The sequence below is a fragment of the Crocuta crocuta genome, unplaced genomic scaffold (assembly GCF_008692635.1).
Source record: "Crocuta crocuta isolate KB4526 unplaced genomic scaffold, BGI_CrCroc_1.0 scaffold167, whole genome shotgun sequence".
NCBI lineage: Eukaryota > Metazoa > Chordata > Mammalia > Carnivora > Hyaenidae > Crocuta > Crocuta crocuta.
In genome coordinates, this window is record NW_027532406.1 from 12667051 (window position 1) to 12690553 (window position 23503).

Below are 23503 nucleotides of genomic sequence, written 5' to 3' on the forward strand. Positions count from 1 at the left end.
TATGCCCTGAACTACCTTCATTTGTTAAATACTTTAAGATCAAACAAGAGATCAAAAGACTAAAAGTTCCACATCTATTCTGGGTGAAAACATTTATAAGCTATCAGTTTAATATCATCCTGGCCTGTCTACTTTCTCATATTTGATTTTTTCATTAACTATGGCACTGGTATTTGAGTAGGATGAACCTTTACGTATGTTCTTATACAAAGCAAAAAAATTTCAAAAAGGAAAAAAAATAGAAATGTATTATGACCTCAGATAAACATGTTTATAACTTGATTTTTTTTTCTATCTTGTTTAAATAGAGGAGTCTTCATTTTGGCTTCCCTTATATGGCAACATGTGCTGCCGACTAGTCGCCCAGCCAGCTTGTATGGCTGAGGATGCATTTGCAGGATTTCTTAATCAGCAGGTTGGAGGACTTTAAATATCCTACAATTATAGCTACAGTCTAGATCTTAATGTACTGGCAGTTTAGTCTTTTGATAATGAAAAGTATTATTTTTAAAGCCTTCCTTTAAATGACTGTTTTCTCAGTGTTCGGCATAGTGGGGGTGAGAAGGTGGGGAGGGGAGGGGTCTAAGGTGGTTTTGATGGCTTAAGGAGCCATCTCCAGGTCCCTCTGCCTCATAAGGGCAGTGGTGGGATAATTGCAGCAGAGGACCCCTTGTGGAAGCAGATGAGGGCTGCTCCACACCTTTGATAGGAGGCCTTCCTGGCCTACAGCTTTTGGCACACTTAAGGCCTCTGGGCTTCCAAAGCTGCTTCTGTTCCACCTACTCCTGATTTATTTATAACCATAGTTATTTATATGCAGTAAATAATTAATTATGGGCTTCAATGAATCAATACCTTTTCTTAAAGATTCCATTAAGAGGAAAGGAAATTTGCATTCTTATAGGGGAGTCACCATTTTCCAGTATTCTGAGAACAGTAAGGGAAAATTATATTTTGAGTATTGAGTTATTTTTATAATTTTTTGAGTCATTAGATGGATTGCTGTGGAATTTGAAGCACTAATTTTTAATAGACTAGCTTTTCTAAAACTGCATTGATTTATGATTCCATATGTGTAAAAGTTATGTGGTAATCATTACCTCCATTTGCTTAATGCTTTTGAGAATTCCAAACCTTTCTTCTGTGATATTAACTTAACTCTTTGATTTTAGACTACTGACTTATTGTACATTAAATTAATGGGTAACTCTATCACATTAAAATATTTTTTTAAACTAACATAACTTTGGTGATTTAAGTATTTTGTTGAATTTAATGTTAAGATGATAAATAATGATTAAGGTTGATGGTTGCTTGAATCTTTTTCAGCAAATGGTGGAAAACCTGATTAGTTGGAGAAGGTTGTACTGTGTTTTAAGAGGGGGTAAACTCTATTGTTTTTATACCCCAGAAGAAATTGAAGCCAAAGTGGAACCAGCTTTGGTAGTGTCCATTAACAAGGTAAATAAAATGCTATTTTGAAAATAATGACATAACATTTTATAAAGTTTGTTCTTTTCTATACAATTTACCTTACTGCCATCTTATGAAGAAAAGGGAAGGTGAGTTCATAAAGATAAATTAATCTTCTTATTTTTCTTCTATTACAGAGCTTATCTGGTAAAGGAAATACAGTATATTTCCTAAGAAAACATAGTAATTGGAAATCTATACCAGTAAATAGGTTTTAAAGCAGAGAATGTAACTCCACATTAACAGGATATTTAAATTTTTCATGAATTTATTTAAGAGATAATATAAACATAAACTGTTAGCTCATGTTACAGTGATGCTTTTTCTAGAAAGTTAGTATTCAGATGAACCCATAAAAAGATATTCCTGAGTGTACTTCCTGATTTCTTAGGGGAATGATGGGCAGTTGTCCAACCTTCTGTCAGAACAGGAAAGCCTGATCTCTCTCTCTCTCTCTCTCTCTCTCTCTCTCTCTCTCTCTCTCTCTCACACACACACACACACACACACACACACACACACCATGATCTTAAATTTATCTTCATCTATTACCTCAGTCTAGTGTTTATTAGAGGGTCCCCCTGCCCCCTGTTTTGGCATTCCTACTCTAAAGAGACTTTTTTTTTAATGCTTTTTTATTTATTTTTGAGAGTCAGAGAGAGACCGCGCAAGCAGGGGAGGGTCAGAGAGAGATACAGAATCTGAAGACAGGCTCCAGGCTCTGAGCTAGCTGTCAGCACAGAGCCTGACGCAGGGCTTGAACCCACCAACTGTGAGATCATGACCTGAGCTGAAGTCGGATGCTTAAGTGACTGAGCCACCCAGGCGCCCCTTGGCATTCCTACTCTAGAGCACTGTGATGGCATTTCTAGAGCAGAATATCATGTTTTCTGTCCATAGACCATACTTAGTTGTTTCTAGTTGTTTTACTTTGCTTGCATTTGCTTTTGGAGTGGTTGAATTGAAGTATCTGGTAAAATATGAGCCATCACATCTGTTAACTGTACATGTTCTGCCTGACTTGAAATTATCTTTTGAAAAAACGTCAAGTTGAATGTCTTGAAAATCATGTGGATACTAGTTTGCTAATCTATAAAGACTTGAGTTAATTTCTGTGATCGTTTCCAATAATAACATTGAGTCTGTTTCTATACTGCTTCTAGAAATTATACTGCTTTTCCTTCTTTTATACTGCTTTTCTTTTTTTAATTTTTAAAATTTACATCCAAGTTAGTTAGCATATAGTGCAACAATGATTTCAAGAGTAGATTCCTTAATGTCCCTTACCCATTTAGCCCATCCCTCCTCCCACAATCCCTTTTTCTTAAAGGAAATTCTTCAGTGAGACCTTTTCAATTAAGTGCACTTAATTGATCTGTTTTCTATTTTAGAAAGATTAGTGTTGCTCTTAAATACTATACCTCAACATTATAACATGGTGAATTTATTTTAGTTTAGATAATTAGGTTGGTTTCTGAAAAGTATATTTTTATTGGAAAATTGATATATTTTTCATTACTTGCCAATTTTATGTTTTGTTTTGTTTATGCAATGTCCACTTTTCCTGGTCAGATGTGCAGAAAAGTTGGAAGAATAGAATAACAAACACCTGTATACTTTTCACCTAGAGTCTTCAGCTTTTGCTAATATTTTACCATATTTGCTTTCTCTTTAGATAGTTTGAGATTATTTTCAGAACCATTTGAAAGTAAGTAGCTGACAGCATAATGTTTCACCTAAAAATAAGGACATTTCCTTCATAACCATCTTATTTATCACACTCAAGAAATTTATTGTTGGTAAAATAATATCTAATATGTAGAGTAGATTGTCCCAACTGTCCCTACAGTGTTCCATTTGTACTTATTGTTTCATCCAAGACCCCCATCAAGGAGCATAGACTGCAGCTGGTCACCAGGTCTTTTGATTATTTCCTTTTTACCTAAATTGGACCCATCACTCATTGCCTGTTTTTCTTTTTTTTGTCTTTTATTATACTGACATTTTGGGAAAATCCAGGCTAGTCCCTAAGTCTGTTTTTGACTAATTGTTTCACTGGATTCAGGTAAATATTTTTGGCAAGAGTTCTGCATAGATGATTTTATCTAACCTGTTTTTCACTAGGCAGCTAGGTAGTGAAAAATGGAATTGTTTTTTTTCTCACACGTTGTGCTATGGAATGTGGATAGTCAGGTAGCAAATTAAAATGTAATCTAGACAGATGATATTTTTAAATTCATTTATTTTATTTGAAAACGGTCTTCAAGATATTAATTTTATCTTATCAGTCCTTTATGTTAGAGCAGGTTAAATCAGCCCTGTTTTATAGGTATGTTATTTCTGTTTTACAAGTGAAGAAACAGACTCACAGATCAGATAGAACTTGTCTAGCTAGTAAGTAAAATTACATGGCTCACTGTTTTTCTGTTTCCTTACAGACATACTGCTAGACTAGATTTGGAAGGCAAAATTAGACATTTTCCTATCTCTGTAGCCACTCTGAATAAGTTATGAGAGTAAAAAGCAGCTCTGAAGTGAGGTTCTGAGTCTGAAGCCACAGTTACTACCTATCTACAGGCAATGGCTTGGGCATATATTGACTCTTTACCATTTAAAGTTAAGAGGTGGTTGTAATGGAACCCCTCTTACTGTAACCAGTGTATCTATATTTTCTTGTCTGATGACAAGGGTGTAATTCCAAAAAAGCAGTTAACAGTGTTTACATGGTCCAGCTGAGTTGACCTTTTTTCAACTGACTCATTTTTCCTTGTAGTAATAAAAGCTGATGGCCTGGTGACTGATGGGATTCTGTAGTCAATCAACTTCATTCTTAAGATGACTGGAATCACCATATTTAGAAATCCCAGTGGTGGTTCCACAATTGACCATTACAAATTCACAGGAAAATGATTAATCTAGTAATTTCTATAACCTCAGCCTTAGACTTGGGGACGATATGGGCTATGTTTGACCCTGACGACTGATGACATAAACTGTCATTGTGCATGACTTTCATCTAAAGCACAAAAGAGAATTTTAAGATTAAACCATGAGGTAAGGGTTAGATTGAGAAGATTAATGTAATTTAGTTGCTGATCTTGAAGATTAAACTGATAACAAAGTCTTCCATTCTCTAGCTTTGTGATATTGCTATCCTCATTGTCTCCAGGGCTGATTCCTGCCCTTTCTCTGCAGCAGCTTTTCTGTTTGCAGTTTCTACTTCTACATCATGCTTCTTTTGAACCCTTCCATTTACTTGAAAACTTCACTTTTAACAGTAAATGCCCTGGTCTCCTTATTTAAATATGATGATCGCAGTCAAGAATTCAATTTGTAACTTCTGTAAACCTGGCCATTATGTAGTTATATCTCCTATTAAAGTAATTTTTATATATTTTTTTCAACTTAGAAAATTATTCAAATCTATAGAAAAGTTGAAGCACTACTATAGTGACATTTTCATATCACCTAGATTTAACAGTTACCATTGTTGTCCTCTTTATCTCTTTTTTTCTTTTTGTGGGGAGTTTAAATTCTTTAAAGAAATTTTTTTTTAATGTTTATTTTTGGGAGAGAGAGAGTGTGAGTGGGCAAGGGGTAGAGAGAGCGAGAGAGACACAGAATCTGAAGCAGGCACCAGTCTCTGAGCTGTCAGCACAGGGCTGGATGTGGAGCTCAAACCCAGGAACCGTGAGATCATGACCTGAGCTTAAGTCAGATGCTTAACCAATTGATCCACCCAGGCACCCTATAAACTCTTTATATTTAGTTTTTAATTTGCTTTATGATGATATAGTTTACATAAAATAAAAATTCACCAATTATAAGTATACAATTTGATAATTTTGACAAATAATATATAGTTGTAATCATTACTACAATCAATATTGGATTATAGGTTTTTTTAAGCTTTTTTTTGAGAACATTTAAGTTGTACTCTCTTAGTAAATTTCAGTCACACAGTAGTGCTATCAGCTATAGTCACCCTCAGACCTTATTTATCTTACAGCTGTAAGTCTATAAAGTCTCTGATGTATATTTTTTGCTGACCCATAAGTCTCCAACATTGAGACTTTATCCCTGAATACTTCAACCGGCAACTCTTAAAAATAGGAGCCTCTAAAAAAAGTGTGTTGGGTAGATGAAATTGCAATACCATTATCATGGCTAACCAAATTGACAATAATTCTCTTATATCAGCTAACACCCAGTCCATATTCAAATTTCCCCATTTTCCCTAAAGTGTCCTTTTAGCTTTTACTTTCAATCTAGGAATGTTCAAGCATTGTGTATTCTTCTAAACTGTAAATTGGGTCTAGAGGTTTGATTAGATTCATTCTAAACATTATTTACAAGCATATTTCATGCATAATGACAAATGCTTTCCAGGACATTCTGTTCAAGGGCATATGATGTCAGGTTGTCTCATTATTGGCATTGCCACATTCAATGACTTGGTTAAGGTGGTGACCACCAACTGTCCCTAGCATAAAGATAAGCCTTCTTCTTTCCTATTAGCAAGTAGTCAATGAGGTGATAGTCTGGCATTGTGTGAATATCTTTGTTGTCCAGTAGTCTTTCACATAATGGTTTGAGTGACCAGATTGCTCTTGTCTGAATTGGTTGTTACACTGGAGATTGCGTATGTTGTTCTCACAATATCCTTCATTCTACATGTATTAGCTGGCATTCTTTTATAAAGAAGGACTTTTTCCTCATCAAGTGGAAATGAATTCCAGTCTCTCCTGAAAAGGCAGGAGGATAAAACCTTACTGTTTTAATGCCCAATTTTCAGAGTAAGGAGTTCATATTTTGGTCTTGTGTTGATACTGGCAGTATGTATTGGAGCGGCATTACTTCCTCCAGCCGAAGCAAATGAGTGTTGTGTCTGTTGTGCTCCCCCCATATTAATGGTAAACTCATATATTTATTTATTCAATGTTTTAAATTATTTGATTTTCAAATACAAGGTAGGTATTTTAGTTGTTTGACTTACTTTGGAAATTTCTATGGGATACATGTTAAACAGGACCTTTGATAAATGTCAGCTTTGTATTTTCTGATATATAGAGCAGGTAAGCACCAAATAAAAGTTTTAAGAAGGCTTTTGTTTCAGTTTTTAGTATATTTTCAATTCTATGTCTCTAACCTCTTTTTATGCCTAATAATGCTAAATATTAAATACAAATCAAAGTTCTTTTTTCTCTTGGCTGTCTTTCTTCTTAACTCATGATTTAGAAAATAATAATTTTGCTTAATGCTACTTTAAAAATTATGGAAAATCATAAATTTTGCAGTTGCTAAAGTATATAAACAATAATTCTGTTATTTTGATCACAGGATCTGTTCTTTAACTGTATTTTTTGTTCTTCTAAATGGCATTTCCTATAAAGCTAAGCCAATTTAGTAATTTTCATAGGGAGCTATCTGTGGAAATAGTCACATTAAGGAAAGAAAGGCCTAAGCTATTCCCCTCTTCTTTTCAATCCAAATTTGAAAGGATGCTTTACTTCAGAGTGATTGCTTCAGCTTCAGAAAACTTCACAATTAATGTTGTTGAGCAAGACATTACCAATAAGGGACTTAACAGAGCCATTGAATCTTCTATACATTGTAGAAAACATTTTATTAGCCAGTTTTATCCACTGCCGGTGAGGTGAGTAGCGGAATGGAAAAGTGGTGTGGGTCTTTGAGATCAAAAGTATTTTCTTGATTTAAATACTACACATCACTTCAATTTAATGAATAATAAAATTTGTACTAAACATATCAATATCACTACTTGGTCTGATAGACCTTTGTTAAATTGTCTTGAAATTGCTTTTAACCATCACATTTGTCATGGAACCTAGTAAGCAAAATTATTATGAAGCACATGGAATTTTTTTTCTGATTACGTTAGTCGTTTAATGCCTCAATCCTGTTAACTATTTAGATTGTCGTTTAATAAATACAGCAAAAATAATTACTTAAGGCTTTTCCTTTAGGAGTTTACATCTGATTTCATTGACATGAATTGAAAATAATTATATCACACTTATATTAATCCTTCCTAATGCTTAGTTTGATTTATGGTTATCGTTTATGTATTTCAAACATTCCTTGCCAAATATTGTGACAGTATACTTTCTTTGTCATTAGAATATATATAAGGTCTAAAGCTTGTTTTTCACCAGCAACATTTTGTCTTCATTCCTGATTAACAAGACTTTAAACTAAACACCTTTCAAAGAACTTACTTGTTCTTGACAACATGTTTTGAGGAAGCTGTGAGTGAAATAATATTATCTCAGCATTCCAGGTAGGAAAGCAGGCACTTAGTTCTTTATACTTGTATTTTATTTTTAATTTGGGGGGGAAATTTAAAGATAATCTTTAAAGAGAATAATAGAAATAAACTTGTCCAGGGACACCTGGGTGGCTCAGTCAGTTAAGTGTCTGACTTTGGCTCAGGTCATGGGTTTGAGCCCCAGGTAGGGTTCTGTGCTGACAGCTAACTCAGAGCCTGGAGCCACTTTCAGATTCTGTGTCTCACTCTCTCTCTGACCCTCCCCTGCTCACACTGTCTCTCTCTCTCAGAAATAAATAAAGCATTAAAAAATTAAGAAAAAAACAAAACCTGTCTGTACCCTCATACATTGCCCATCATAAAATTATTTTGAAGCAAATCCTGGAGACTATATGATTTTACTTGTAATTATTACAATTATCATACTTAACAAAAATTTATAGTCATATATTTAGTCAATATATCATCAAAAATTCAGTGTTCAAATTTCCCAGCCTTGTAATTTTTTAAATAGCTTTTGAATCAGGATTTTGAAATAATGGTTCTATGTTGCATTTGATTGATTTGATCTCTTAAATCTCTAAATCTGTTGGAGTGGTCTCTTGGTTTCATGCACTCTCTCTCTCTCTCTCTCTCTCTCTCACACACACACACACACACACACACACACACACACACACCAGAATTCATTGAAGAAATTGTGTCATTTCTCCTAGAGAGTTTTTCATTGTTTGAATTTTGCTGATTGCACTGTGAGTTGCCCTTTTCTTCTATTTTTGGATCAGATTTTGGTTTGTTGGTTGGTTGGTTAGTAACAATATGTCTTAGGAAATATTGTGTACTTTATTGGGAGACATTTAATGCCTGGGTCTTCTAATCATCTTAACATCCATAGATGAGTATTGCTTACATCATTTATTTCATGTGGGGTTGCAAACGTGGTATTTTAACATTCTTTCTTCATTTACTAGGTGGGATACCTCTATCTTATCAAGTATTTGGTTGAGGTACAATTCTTATAGGAAAGACAGAATAAAGACTTTAAGATATAACTAGCTGCCAAAACAGTGAGATAGTTCCCTAGCACCCTTCAAAAATGAGAAATGAGTCCTTTTTTTTTTTTTAAAAAATTTTGAGAGAGTGAGTGGGAAGAGGGAGGGAGGGAGAGAGGGAGGGAGGGGGAGAGAGAGAGAGAGAGAGAGAGAATCCCAAACAGGTTCCACACTCAGTGCAGAGCCTGATTCAGGGCTTAATCTCACAACTGTGAGATTCTGACCTGAGTGGAAATCAAGAGTTGGCTGCTTAAAACATTTTTAAAAAAATTTTTAGAAAAAGGAGGGGAGGCACCTGGGTGGCTCAGTCGGTTAAGCTTCTGACTTAGGCACAGTTCATGGGTTCAAGCCCCATGTCGGGCTCTGTGCTGACAGCTGGCTCAGAGCCTGGAGCCTGCTTCAGATTCTTTATCTCCCTCTCTCTCTCTGACCCTTCCCTGTTCAAGCTATCTCTTTTTTTCTATCTCAGAATTAAATAAAACATTTTTAAAAAAATTTAAAAAGAGTTGGATGCTTAATTGACTGAGCTATCCAGTTATCCCCATATGAGTTCATTTTTAAATATCATTAAGAATTTATGGATTTTGGGGCATCTGGGTGGCTTAGTCGGTTAAGCGTCCGACTTTAGCTTAGGTCATGATCTCGCGGTTCGTGGGTTCGGGCCCCGCGTCAGGCTCTGTGCTGACTGCCAGCTCAGAGCCTGGAGCCTGTTTCAGTCTGTGACTCCCTCTCTCTCTGACGCTCCCCTGCTCGCGCTCTCTCTCTCTCTCTCCCCTAGAAATAAATAAAACATTAAAAAAAAATGTTTAAAAAAATAAAAAAAAATAAAAAAAAAGAATTTATGGATTTAAAGACATTTCATGCATTAATCCATACCATTGGATTCTTATTGACATTTAGATTGTCCAATCTTTGGCTACTGAAAGCCTCTTCAGTTTGGCTCTTGAGTCTTTTTGATATAATCCTAGTAATATTTTGGTACGACAAGGACTTTTGGTAGGACAAGATGTTCTGGAGTTATCCTATATATTTTCTTGCCCTTGCTAAGAATTAGCCATGTCTGTAAAGAGCTCTGATTCCTTTTAGTAGGAAAGAATATTTAGAAACCATAATCTGGGTACATAGTAGACTTTTTAAGACCATATAGTCAAAAGTAAGGTAAGAAACAGTTCATAAATCTAGTCCTGATTTAGTAATTTTTCACTACCAGAGAAATGGAGAGGTTGAAGTACAGTTTTAATTCAAAACAGTGAATGGCCTAAAAGAAACTTTCCTTTGATTTCAGAGTTAATTATATTTTGTTACAAAATTGGCTTCTCAGATTCTATCTGTATTGACTTCAGTTGGCCTTTTCTGGGTTCCCACCATGTCATGCAGTGGAAGGTTACAGTTCAGTATGTGTGACTGACAAAAGTAGATCCAGCCAAGGATTAAAATTTCACAGTGAGGTCTCAAATCTATCCACAGAGCAGTAAAAGTTGATTTTAAAACCTCCCAAATCAACTAAGTGGTTTGGGATCAGCAAAAAGCAAGACCGGAAACTCTGACTTTAGATAGAAAACTTATTTTGGAACATAAATTTCCTCATCTATAAAGTGTTGGGTTAGGATTATTTCTTGGATCTGAGTATGTCAACCTAAACTATCATTATCTGAGTTGCTCTTCTCCTATCTCATTCATTTATTCTTTAAATATATTTCAATCACTTAGTGAGTGATTATTCTAGGTAGTAGATATAGTGGGAGCAAAAATGCCCATGTTTCTTGCTTTCAAATCCTGCTAAGAGGAGACCCTTCCCTCATCTAAACGTCACGTGAGCCCATAATGATAAGTCCTAAAATTCACTTTGTGTTTTCTAATCCATTCCTCAGTGAAGTTTTAAGAACTCTTATTGATACTTTGTCCAGAGTGAAAAACAACTTGCATGGACTTTCTGACATTATCAGAAACTTTATTTAATGACTTTTTCTTAACATCCAGTTTTTTGGTTGAAAAAAATTCCCATTAGTTAAGTTATTTTGAGTGATAAAATATAGAAGTTAATTCAAATGATCTATTCCATGTTTCATTTGCACCGTTTAAAAACTTCTCATGTTTTAAAAATTTAGTGGTATTTATGGTCCTCAGAGCTAATGGAGTGTATAGTGTATAGTATTTATATATTATTGCATTATATTCTCTTAGATAGACACAAATGATCCAGTTCATCAGATTTTCTACATAGCTATTTTCATTTGAAATGATATCTTGGTATTATTAAAAATGTACATATTCATCTATAAAAATCACACTTTCCATATTTAAAAGTTGAATCGATTTTAATCCAACATACAAAAGGTAGTCAGAAATTTGTTTAAGATAGATTTGAATGGAGAGAAGCACAATTTCGACAAGAATAATTCGTACTTTATTGTTGTTTTTTTTTATTATGAGAGCAATAGAGGGTTCTCCTGCCCCCACCGAGTCAGCCTTCAGGAAGTCTTATTGAGAGCATATTAGAGATTCTTGCTAGAGCTTCAGTCTGTTCTCTGCTGGTGACAATAAGCTTTATACTTAAAGAGGTTGATTACATGCATTTTCAGCCTGCAAGGATACCAATTAGGGCACCATTTTGTTTTTATATTGTATAAATAATTACTTAAAAGAGTTAATTCACAAAGTTTATTACCATGGCATAGGAATGTAAAAAGACCATTACGTTAAATTATAATGTTGACCGTAAGTCCATTACAGTCCTCTGAAGACACTCCCACTCCCACATTTTAAACATGACAGTGTCTCTAAGATGGTTACGAGTCCCTATGTTTTGTGGTACTTCAAACTTTCAAAGTTATGTTGCTACTTCATGCAGGATACATTTTTTCTTATGTGATTTTTGAGTAAGAATTCCTTCCTTCAGGAAAGAATTCTGTCATCTAGGGGCACCTGGGTGGCTTAGTCGGTTAAGCGTCCGGCTTTCGCTTAGGTCATGATCTCGCGGTTCGTGGGTTCGAGCCCCGTGTCAGGCTCTGTGCTGACTGCCAGCTCAGAGCCTGGAGCCTGTTTCAGGGTCTGTGACTCCCTCTCTCTGTGACCCTCCCCTGCTCACGCTGTCTCTCTCTTTCTCTCTCCTAGAAATAAATAAAACATTAAAAAAAAAAAAGTCTTTAAAAGAATTCTGTCATCTATAGGAGCCCCTTATCTGCAGGGCGTATGTTCCAAGACCCCCAGTGGATGCCTGATACTGCAGACAGTACCTAACCCTATATGTACTGTATTTTCCTATACATGCATACTTCTGATCATTTGGTTTATAAATTAGGCACAGTAAGAGATTAACGATAATAACTCATAGTAAAATAGAATAGTTATAACAATATTCTGTAATGAAAGTTATGTGAATGCGGCCTCTCTGTCTCTCAGAATGTCTGTGTTCCACACTCCCCCTTCTTGTGATGGTGTGAAAGCACAGGATGCCTGTGTGAGGAGATGCAGTGAGGTGGGGGCTGTAGGCATTGTGATGACGTACGAGCACTAGGCTTCTGCTGACCTGGTGACATGTCAGAAGGAGGATCATCTGCTTGTGGACCACAGTTGACAGGGGGCAACTGAAACTGCAGAAAGAAACAAACTGAGGATAAGGGGGAACTAATGTATATAGTGCTCACCTGCCTATATTTTCCCATGCTTCAGGGTATAGATCGCTTTTTTTTGTATCTCTCTGCTACTGTCCACATAGACGTCATTATATGTGTATGTTGGTTTTGGTGTGTGAGAATACATACAATTCCTCTTCACTCAATACTGAAAGAAGTGAGCAATTTTTTCTCACTCCTAATCAGCTTTTGTAACTGCCAGCTAAATTCTCTTCTGCACACACTACGATAGGTTTAAACGTATTCCTCTAGAACTGTTCTACCCAGTACAGTGGACACTAGCTACCAGTGGCTGTTACACACTTAAAATGTGACTGGACCAGTGGAGATGTGCTTTAAGTATAAAATAAACTGGATTTGGGAGACTTAGAATGAAAACATGTAAAATATCTCAAAAAAAGTTTTTTGATCCATGTTAAAATAATATTTTGGGGGTGCCTGGGTGGCTCAGTCGGTTGAGCATCTGACTTTGGCTCAGGTCATGATCTCACAGTTCGTGGGTTTGAGCCCCGCGTCGGGCTCTGTGCTGACAGCTAGCTCAGAGCCTGGAGACTGTCTTCGGATTCTGTGTCTCCCTCTCTCTCTGACCCTCCCCTGCTCACGCTGTCTCTCTCTCTCTCAAAAAAATAAACATTAAAAAAATTTTAAATAAAATAATATTTTGGATGCATTAGGTTGCATAAAAACTTTATTTAAAAAAATTTTTTAATGTTTATTTTCTTTTTGAAAAAGAGAGACAGAGGGCGAATGGGGGAAGGACAGAGAGACAGAGGGAGACACAGAATCTAAAGAAGGCTGCAGACTCTGAGAGGTCAGCACAGAGCTTGACGCTCAGCTCAAACTCACAGACCATGAGATCATGACCTGAGCTGAAGTTGGAGGCTCAATTTACTGAGGCACCCAGGTGCTCTTTTTATTTTTTAAAGTTTTTAAAAAAAATGTTTATTTATCTTGAGAGAGAGAGAGTGAGTGCACACGTGAGCAGGGGAGGGGCAGAGAGAGGGAGAGAGAATCCCAAGTAGACTCTGCACCGAGGCTTGAACCCACAAATTGGAAGATCATGCTGACCTGAGCCAAAATCAAGAGACAGGATGCTCAACCGCCTAAGCCACCCAGGTGCCTCGTAAAAATGTACTTTAAAATAATGCAATAATTCATTATTACATAATTATTTTCACCAGTTTTCATTTTACCTTCTTGTGTGATACTAGAAAATCTTCAATTACAAATGTGGCTCACTTATTTCCTTGTGCAGGACAGCACTGCTCTAGAATAGTATCACTCATTACCTAGGCGGCCAAATCCCTATTGTTGCCAGAATAGATACTTCTATTCCAGACTTCTTTCCCCGAAACTCCTTGGAAACTACATGTAGTTGCTAGCTTGTCATGTGGCATGGTGGTGCCTGTGTCACTTGGGAACAGACTTTCTACGTGTAGACACATGTCGTACCTAGTACCACCTGGGAAGAAAGCTTAGACTACCAACATGAATGAAACCATTGCTTTTGTTGTAGAGCCTTGCATTCAGCTTTTAAAAAAATAATTGTTATCATCATGAAGGTTATAGTACTATATGGATCTTTAGCTATGAGCTTTGTAAATGAATGTTACATATGAAATAAATGTTAATGGGGAAAACCTAACTGCTTTGCTGCAGTAAACACTATGGTTTTACTGCTTTAAGTGATATCACTGTATGTAATGCCTGAATATTAGCATAACAAACACACTTTGCTGATTCTTTTATTTTATTACTGTTGGAAATGTAGTTAACATAATTCACATTACAGTTACGACATGCCGTACTTGTTTTATTGCAAATTTTAAGATGTATATAAAGATAGCAAATTCCTACTTTAAAAGATCAAAACGGGTTACATTTTAATCTCATGTAATTTAATGTAAGTTCTATATGTAGTGTGCTTTGAAACATTACTCAGTATTTTTAATACAAAGCATTTTTTAACTCAGCCATCTGAGTCTGAACTTTGAAAATTCTCAAAGCTCCATATTTTAAAAGAACAGCAATAAGATTTATAAATGTATCTGCTCTTAAGTGTGGTAGTGAGCAGTAAAATATTTATTCATTACAAAAATATTCTCTTGTAAAACATTAATTTTGTCTTCTTTTTAGGAAACTAGAATTCGGGCAATGGATAAGAATGCCAAGAAAAAAATTCATAATTTCTCTGTCATCAACCCTGTTGCTGGACGGTGTGTAACCCATCTCTTTGCAGTGGACAACAGAGAAGACCTCCAGAAATGGATGGAAGCCTTCTGGCAGCATTTTTTTGATCTTAGTAGGTTAATTTTTGGATTTGCTAATATTATATTCATGTATCATGAAAGGATGCACAAAGCAATCTAAATATTAAAATTATAATGTTATAATTTATATCAAGAATCTTTTATGCTCTTGATTCATTTTTATGTAACCTTCTGTTAACTCCAGATTTGTTATAATATCATCTTGGACATCATCCAAAGGTTTTTTTTTTTAAACCATGCATATGGTTTTTCAGTTTCAATAGTACAGCCCACGATTTTAAAAACAATGTGATAGTAATATAATAGAGTTCTACTATGTAAAGTATGTGAAGTTCTAATATTCTCAAATTAAGGAGGAATTTTATCAACAAGAAGATATTGAAATAGGAAGAAAGGAGGTGGAGGATGGGCTAGATGGGTGATGGGTATTAAGGAGGGCCACTTGTATAAATGTAGACTATTGATAAGGGCTACTTCTAGTCAAACTAAGCCACTGTTAGATTCAACCAGTATTTTATATCTTTAGAATGCTTTTTTTTATAGAATTACAAAGGATAGCTATTTCCAAACAATCAAAGTTATTTCTGCAACTCCTAGAAATAATCCTACAGAAATGTTAGGACTTCTTAATGAGCTATTTTGGGGAGCTTTGTAAAGGAGTTAGTACCTCCTGTCCTCAGATTAATTTTTATAAGCCTAGTGTGATCCATGGCCTGGTCAAGTATTATAGTGATGGTTGGGGAGGGGGCTAAAAAGGGAACTGAACTTATTGATTACCTTCCACATGCCATATGGCTTCATTTATTTCTCACAACAGCCCAGCAGGGCAGAAATTATTTCCCTCTGCTCTAAAGTTGAGAAAATTGAGGCCTGAAGAGATTCTGGTTTACTCCAGGAAACCAGAGGGCTCCCTCTATAGCCTTCTGGAATTCTTCAGGGCTTGTTTTCCTTAAGTACTATCCCTAGGCCCTCAGTAGACGTTTGAATATCTGTTCCATGCTTATCAGCATGCACTACATTTTTTTTTTTTTTTAAATTTCAGCTGATCTTAGATGTGTGACTTAAAAGACAACAACTTCCTTTCGTTTGCTGATCACATCTGAAATTTTAACTGCTTTCCTAAATGCTCTGCTTTTGAGAGTTTGTCTTACAAAGACTGTATTATTTTTAGAAGTGATTCTATAAAAATGTTTATGTGTATAAAGACAGGAATGAAGGGTAAGAGGAGGTAAAAATGCAGAATATTATAGTCTGGATATCAACTACTTCTAGATGATCTCATGTTTTTATTCTCCAGATTACATAAAGTAATTTATCATGCTAAAGTAGGGAGTTGGAGGGACATAAATCCCATGATATTACTGTCGAAATAAGAAAGTGATGACAACTAGGTTCTCATATCTGGCTACTTCTTTAGTATTTAATGATTTGGGGATAAAATCTGCCAATCTATCTAGTTTTTAAAGTTTAAATTTTATTAGATTTGCATTTTACAATGTATTGTGTATGGGGCACCTGGATGGCTCAGTCAGTTGAACATCTGACTCTTGATTTCGGCTCAGGTCACGATCTCATGGTTTGTGAGTAGCTTTAAGACACGCATCAGGCTTTAGGCTCTGTGCTGACAGTGTGGAGCCCACCTGGGATTCTCTGTCTCCCTTTATCTCTCTCTCTCTTTCTCAAAAATAAATACATAAACATTTTTAAAAAAAAGAAGAATTCATTGTGTATGAAGATATGAAGCAAAGATGGAAATCCTAAAGATTGACTTGTACTTTAAATTTTTTACCTTCCTAATGGTAAATGTAGCCTCTTGCAATCTTAGGGGAAATGTGATGTGTAGAACAAAGTAGGGGGATGGATATTCAAGGCAAATAAACTAAGAATAATTTAATATTTAGAGCAAATTTCAATTATTTGACTCTGCTTAAGAGAAGAAAACTGAGAGAGTGAGAAGATTAAAAATCATGAGAAAACGTTAATGGCACTAAGCCTGTAGAAGAACAGAGAAGAATGGAGAGTGGAGGTTGGAGCCAAGGAGGTTATAGTAGCAAATTTTTAATACTTGAGAGCTGAAAAACACGTAAAGGGAATGACACTGTTCTGGATAATCAAAAGGGGTAGGAGTGGTGAGTCAAAGATAAACTTGTTTCACCTATTTAATAATACACATATTGAGTCAACATAAGCAGCAGATCATTTTGACTGGGAACATTATAACAAATATTATTGTGGTAATCAGCTCCAATAGACAGATTTTATGTGAAAACAACATAGCCATTTAATATTTTATACTGAGGCCTTTATGTCAGCATGTTGGTATCACATATAACTTTGCATACTAATTTATTCACTGGTAAAATGTTTCCATTGTAAAACTGACCAGTGAACATTCCACACTTGTACCTCTGACTTCAGTTACACGTGGATAAAATGGCATTATATTCCAGTTTTCAAAATGATTAATATTCTGCTACCACTTTAACAATGAACAGCTTTAATCTATCGATACAGAGAAAATACGGCACTTTGTAATTTGCCTAAGATTTGACAGAGAAATGTTTGCTAGCTTAAAGTATTTCATTATTTTTCCAGTAGATAAGACCTTAATTTTTTTCTGCCCCCAAGAAGGAAAAGCTGGCTTTTATATATTTATCTAAAAAAGGAAGTGGAGGGGAGGAATAAGTTATCAGATCTCAGATCCTACTAGATTTAAATTCTGCAGAGCAACCTTTGAAGCCTCAAACTCAAGATTTTGTTCTCTCTCTGAGATGCTATGTGGGCTATTTTGAAATTTTTGCCATATTCTATACTTAGCATTGTAATAAAACACACTAAAAGGTTTTTTATGTTTCTTAACTATTTAAGGTGATGGATTTAAAATTTATGCATATTACCATTAAACATGGCTGTATATTGGATTTAAAACCACAAAAATGAATAGATAATTTGACTAAATGTAAATGTCTTTCATTTTTAAGCTATTGAAAATAACTGAATAGGATATTGAGAATATAATAAAAGGAAGAGAAATAGAGATCATAAATCATTCCAAAAAGACACATATGTGTATGACGCTTACTTTTCTACAGATGTAAGACAGAGTATAAGAATAGTGAACCTCAGTAACTTGCTTTTAGAATATGAATCTAGAGACGCATAGTTTCTAGCACAGTTGTTACCCAGCCTGTAGGTGCACAATAAATATGGAAAGGTTAAGTTGTTTGTATACAGCACTCAGGAGGGATTAATCTGAGAATTTTAAGATGAAAATAATAAAACATAATTGAAAGAAAAATTGATGTTCACACTTTTAAATTTAAAACAACTTATTTAAGAGTATTTTTTATTCCTAGTAACTAATGGCTTTATTTAAAGTGTCCTTCCTGAATAAATTAGATTCAGTTAGAATTTGGAGTGATGTGTTTTCATTGTAATGGGCTTTTATATACCTTTTACTTGAATGAAAATACAGTATTTTTCTAGGGTTAGATGATTTTTGAAAAGCATAATCATTTGAAGAAATAATTATTAAATAAGCACTTCTTATTTCTTAGAATTTTCAATTAAAGCCATTTTTGAGAAGCAATGCTTCTAACTATATTTCAATTGATTTTTACCTTTCAAGTGTCTTAAATACCTGGTGTTTTTATTTAATATTTAAAAGAGGAGAACTTGTGCCAGCTTTTGCCATGAATAGAAATTTTAGTTATCGATCATTACTAGTGAAATAGCACAGTATTTAATAGCCTAGAGATCTTAGCTTCCTATGTCTGTATATAGAACTTTATTCTTAAAATAGATTACTTTTGTGCTCAGATGTGGACTGTAAAATCATCGGTGGTATTAGGTTTTTGTGGCTTCCTTAAGGCAATGCTTTATAAATTCACTGTTATTTTTCACAGCAAAAAAATATGTTGATATCTATTGAAAATGAAGTATACGTCTTCACATTTATGTTTTAAACTAGACTGCCTTTTTCTGTCTTTCTTAGGCCAATGGAAGCATTGTTGTGAAGAACTTATGAAAATTGAGATTATGTCACCACGGAAACCACCTTTGTTCTTGACAAAAGAGGCGACCTCAGTCTACCATGATATGAGTAAGTGGGGTTTGTCTTTTCTAAGCTTCAGGGTAACAAAAACAACATTGTCCATACTCAAGCAGCTTATTCTATTGACATTAAAATGCTAAAATTTTCAGGGCGCAGTCAAAACGAATGAAAAAAGACTATGATTATAGACTGAGGAACTCATGTTTAATAGATGAATTAATACAAAATTAATGAATACACATTTTTCATAGTTTGAATGCTTAAGATCAAACAAAAATGTTAAGGCTTCAAACTGAATAAAGGTGCACTGAAAATAAATATTAGCTGAGTAGCTGATGAAAATTCTGAAAATGTAAACTTGCAGTTTCTAAAGTATAATCATGTTCTATAATTTTTTCTGTATTTTATTAAATTTGTTTTAAGGTAATGTTGATAAATGAATACTGGTAAATGGAAGTGTTCTTTCATCTCAGTTCAAAAAATTTGTTAAGTTTAATGCTTTGGAAAATTTTAACTTTCTAGACTCATTAATACTCCATTTTCCCACACTTGGAAGGGTATTTATTTATCTTTGTAGGATTGCCTGAGTGAACAGTGCTGTGGACACAGGCCAACACTAAATTCTAGTCTATTTTGTCACCAACATATACTTTACATTTACTTTAAAATGTTAGATTAAAAATGATAGATTTGGGTTAACATATTTGAAATACCAGTGATTCATTTGATAGACATTTATCTCTATTCTTTTTCTCAAGGAAACATTCACCCAGCATTCTAATCACCAAAATGTGTCCTTGGGTTTCTGGTTTGGATTTTTTTCTCTATTAACAGAGACTTTTGCTAGTCTACAGGAAAGGATACTCATCCAGTTACATTTGTCCAAGTTACATATCACGCTTTTGTAAAAAGGGAGTCCACTCTTACCTAGAAATCAGAATAGATTTTAAATCCAAGAAATGGTATTTAATAAATACCTAATCTACAGAATTGAAACAAATCCGATGTAACTCTACTCCTTTGAAAGCTGGGTTTTACTCACTTATTTAGGAACGTGTGTGTGTGTGTGTGTGTGTGTGTGTGTGTGTGTGTGTGTGTACATGTGCAGTGCACAGTGAATGATCTCCTTAGTTTTTAGTTCTGTTGGTAGGGGTAGGCTTATTTTTACAAGTAAATGCTTGGAAAAAAAAAAAAAACCCAACAACAAAACAGTCCCAAGTCACTTGCTTATCCAGTGTGTTTTGATGACCATTATATATAGATGTTGGTCTAGAAAACAATAACTGACTCAAAGTGCACACAGCTTCTGAATTTTCCCCATGGATTTTTTTCCTTAAAATTATTACAGGCATTGATTCACCTATAAAACTTGAAAGTTTACCTGAGACCATACAAAAAAAACTTGAAGAGACAAATGGACAGGGTCTTACTGGTCAGCATGAAGAAACCTCACCACCTCTTTGGGGCAGCCTCTTTGATGGTAATCATCAAGCGGTTATCCAGAAAAAAGTGTTATCTCCTGCAAGCAAGCAGTTATATGATGGGAAAGGGAAAAAGAGACGTGCTCCCCTTCCTCCTCCTGACAAAGCTCCATTCAGCTTAAAAACACAGAGCAACACAGATCAATTGGTTAAGGACAACTGGGAAAAAACAAGTGTACCTTGGGCCTCGCCTTTGGATACCAAATTATCAACCCTAATGCATCACTTACAGAAACCAATGACTGCTCCTCGAAAACTTCTCCCTGCCAGGAAAAATAATTTAACTGATGGTGGACTCACAGACACTAAAACCAATTTTGAAGCCAAGCCAGTGCCAGCTCCAAGGCAAAAATCTATCAAAGACATTTTGGACCCTAGATCTTGGTTGCAAGCACAAGTATAGAAAACCCTTAATGTATAAAACATTTAACAAAATCTATAACTGTTAGGCTTACTTCAGAAGCACTGGAGATATAGTAATACGTAATTATGTTGGTAAATATGATAGTGATTTACATCAATAATTAATAAGCTATTAGGTATAAAAATGTTTTATAATGAAGAAATGGATTTCTCTTTTACTTCTGATTTTCCAAACATAAGTGATTTCCCCAGTAGAGTGCAAGAGGCAGTTTCTAGACAGTATCCTAATTGTTGGAAGGGTTAATATAGTCCTAAATTAGTACCAGCAGTGAGCAAGCACTAGGCAGAAGAAGGCATTAAAATTTCTTTGGGGAGAGACTGTCTGGTAACTTAAAATGTGTTAAATCTGAGCCACATTCTCATTGTGAGAATTTTAATACTAATGGAATGTTTCAAAAGTTTTATTCAAACCACAAATTATAGAATCCACCCAAGAAAATTTCTTCTTAGCATTCTGGAATTCTCATCTAATGGTTCACTGGCTCTCATCTATTGTTTAACTCACTAGTTAACTCACTGACCTTTGAAATTCCTGGGAAAAATTTTGGAATATTAAATTCTTCATCTTTAAAGGGGATTTATAATGTGCTATTCAAAGTTGTTTCCTTGATGAGCCCTGAAATCCTGTTGACATTAACTCTCATAAAGTGAAGCATAACGTTTATTAGTTTAGAGAAAAGGTAAATGAAATGTTCTTTATTTCCACTTTTCTATGCATGGTGCTAATTTCCATTGTAACACTGGAATTTGGGGAAGTGAGTAGCTGATTAACACCTTAAAATTCATCTAATGCTTATTTAAAAAGCAGATGGCCAATTCAAAAATATCAGAAAAGTTGGCCATGATGATAATTTTCAGAATTAATCCTTTTAAAACATTTTAATTAAATTTCCTTTTCTCTAGTAAGGGTTGATGTCTGCTATTGATATTATTCATTAAAAGTCATAGTCTTACAACAATGACATCGGAATCACTTCCATAGGAGGTAATTTCCATAGCAACTAATCATAGTGACCCAAACAGGATTATGAAATCAACAGCAAGAGGATGAATACCTTAAGGAACAAAAAATCCATTTTTTAAATAATAATGCTTGTTCTAAACAAGAACTGAACAGTTTTAAATATCAAATCAGAATTTTCAAATAAAGCAGTTTCCATGAGGTGTCAGCAACAGCACCAAAAAATGTGAAATCACACTGAACCCTAAATGTCATTGCAAGAAATGAAAATACAAGAATTAAATTACTGGCCTGCGTATAATCTCTAGAGATCTTTTTAAAGCTCATGAGAACCCTATTTGGATCAGAACTACATTATTACAAAGTAAAATGAATACTTGACAAAAAATAACATTAATTTAAATGGAGCCTTTCATTATTTTTAGATAGCAGTCTTTTTTCACTTATAGAGAATGATGTAATTGCCAGGTTACGTTTGTGTTTGCCCGGGCCTCCTAGTCAGAATTGCAACTCGAGGGAGTAATGATACAAAAGGTCTCTTGTGACCGTGAACCCCAGGACAGACATCGTATTTGATGAGAAGGAAGCCCCGTATGCATGCCGTAGAGGGCGTACAGAAAGTCACGTGTGTGAAAACCTGCAGAGGTAGGATTAATTTGTTTTTTCTAACTAGAAGGCTCTCAATTTCTGTTGTGGTTGCCAAATCAGTAGAGGACATATTAAAAATCTACAGGATATTCATTGTTTGAATTTTTGTTTATTTTTTAAACCTCACTGCTGTTTTTGACAGCATTTGTGACTGTCATTGCCACTAAATTATTGAGCTAGAAGATGCTGCAGGCAAAATTGTTTCTGAAACTGGCATCTAAGCATTTTTTTTTTTTTAGTTGAAGCCTCCCTTATAACAACCAGTGTTAAAACTTCCAAATTATATTGTCATTTCCTCATGCATATTATATCAAGAAGGATTTAAGGTGTACTGGAAAGAGAATGTATGCCTAGAGAAACCACCTAGCAGTTGTGCCCTGCTCGGTGGGGCACTTTGAAACGAGGCTGAAGCCCTTCCTGCCAGAACCGTTTATGTGAAGCCTGACCAGGGGCCGCCTCCCTCCCACAGTCACTCAGGCTGTTTCTGGGGGCCCGTCTCACTGTGTGCTACACAGACTTTGAAATCAGGCTGAAGTCCCCACTTCACTTCCTTTAATGTGCTCATTAAATGTTCATTCACTTCCCCCCCAAAAGGTATAATACGGAGTTGGGGCTCCCTCCCTTCCTTCTTTCCATCTTACTCCCTTCCTTCCTTCCTTCCTTCCACAGTTAAAAAAAAATCTAAAAATACTTAAACGCTTTGTCAAAGAGTTCGTCAAAAGAAGTATTTGTTTTCGCATTTCCTAAACCGGAAGTTTATGACAGATAAAAATATGTTGTGTAATAAAAGACATCTCAGCTTTTTATAAGCTGGCTTTTCACATTCTTTGTTTGTCCTTTTAATTTGTTTCTTGATATATGAAGACCATAAACTTGAAAACAAAGAGTTAGCTGTCAGATCTTGATAATAATATAATTAGAGAAAAAAAGAATAGCTATTTTATGATTTTATGATAATTCCGATGATCTGAAGATAATGTCTTAGAAAATTACATTTACATTTCAAACTCTGGGATATAAATTACTTACAGCAACATGAAGATAGTATTATTTTTACTTGTTACAAAGTGGTGAGCTTCTTATTTAAACATCTTGCCAAGGACAAAGACAGCATCTTGTTATTGGAAACACAAGCCTCCGAAGGTAAACGGTCTTTCAAAATATCAGGCATGCCAACTCTTGGTGAGTTTGGTTAAATCCTCCTTAACTATCTGCAG

At 35.0% G+C, this 23503-nt stretch overlaps 1 protein-coding gene across 1 annotated transcript in view; it reads left to right on the forward strand.

Annotated features, from left to right (window-relative positions):
* RTKN2 (rhotekin 2) overlaps positions 1-23107 on the forward strand; it is a 71613-nt gene extending 48506 nt beyond the window's left edge. Inside the window, exons 8-12 of the mRNA XM_077778502.1 lie at positions 309-415; positions 1330-1461; positions 14586-14751; positions 18714-18821; positions 20122-23107. Coding sequence (XP_077634628.1) covers positions 309-415; positions 1330-1461; positions 14586-14751; positions 18714-18821; positions 20122-20657 — 1049 coding nt within the window. The 3' untranslated portion in view covers positions 20658-23107. The remainder of the gene's footprint in view (positions 1-308; positions 416-1329; positions 1462-14585; positions 14752-18713; positions 18822-20121) is intronic.
* The last annotated feature ends 396 nt before the right edge of the window (positions 23108-23503 follow it).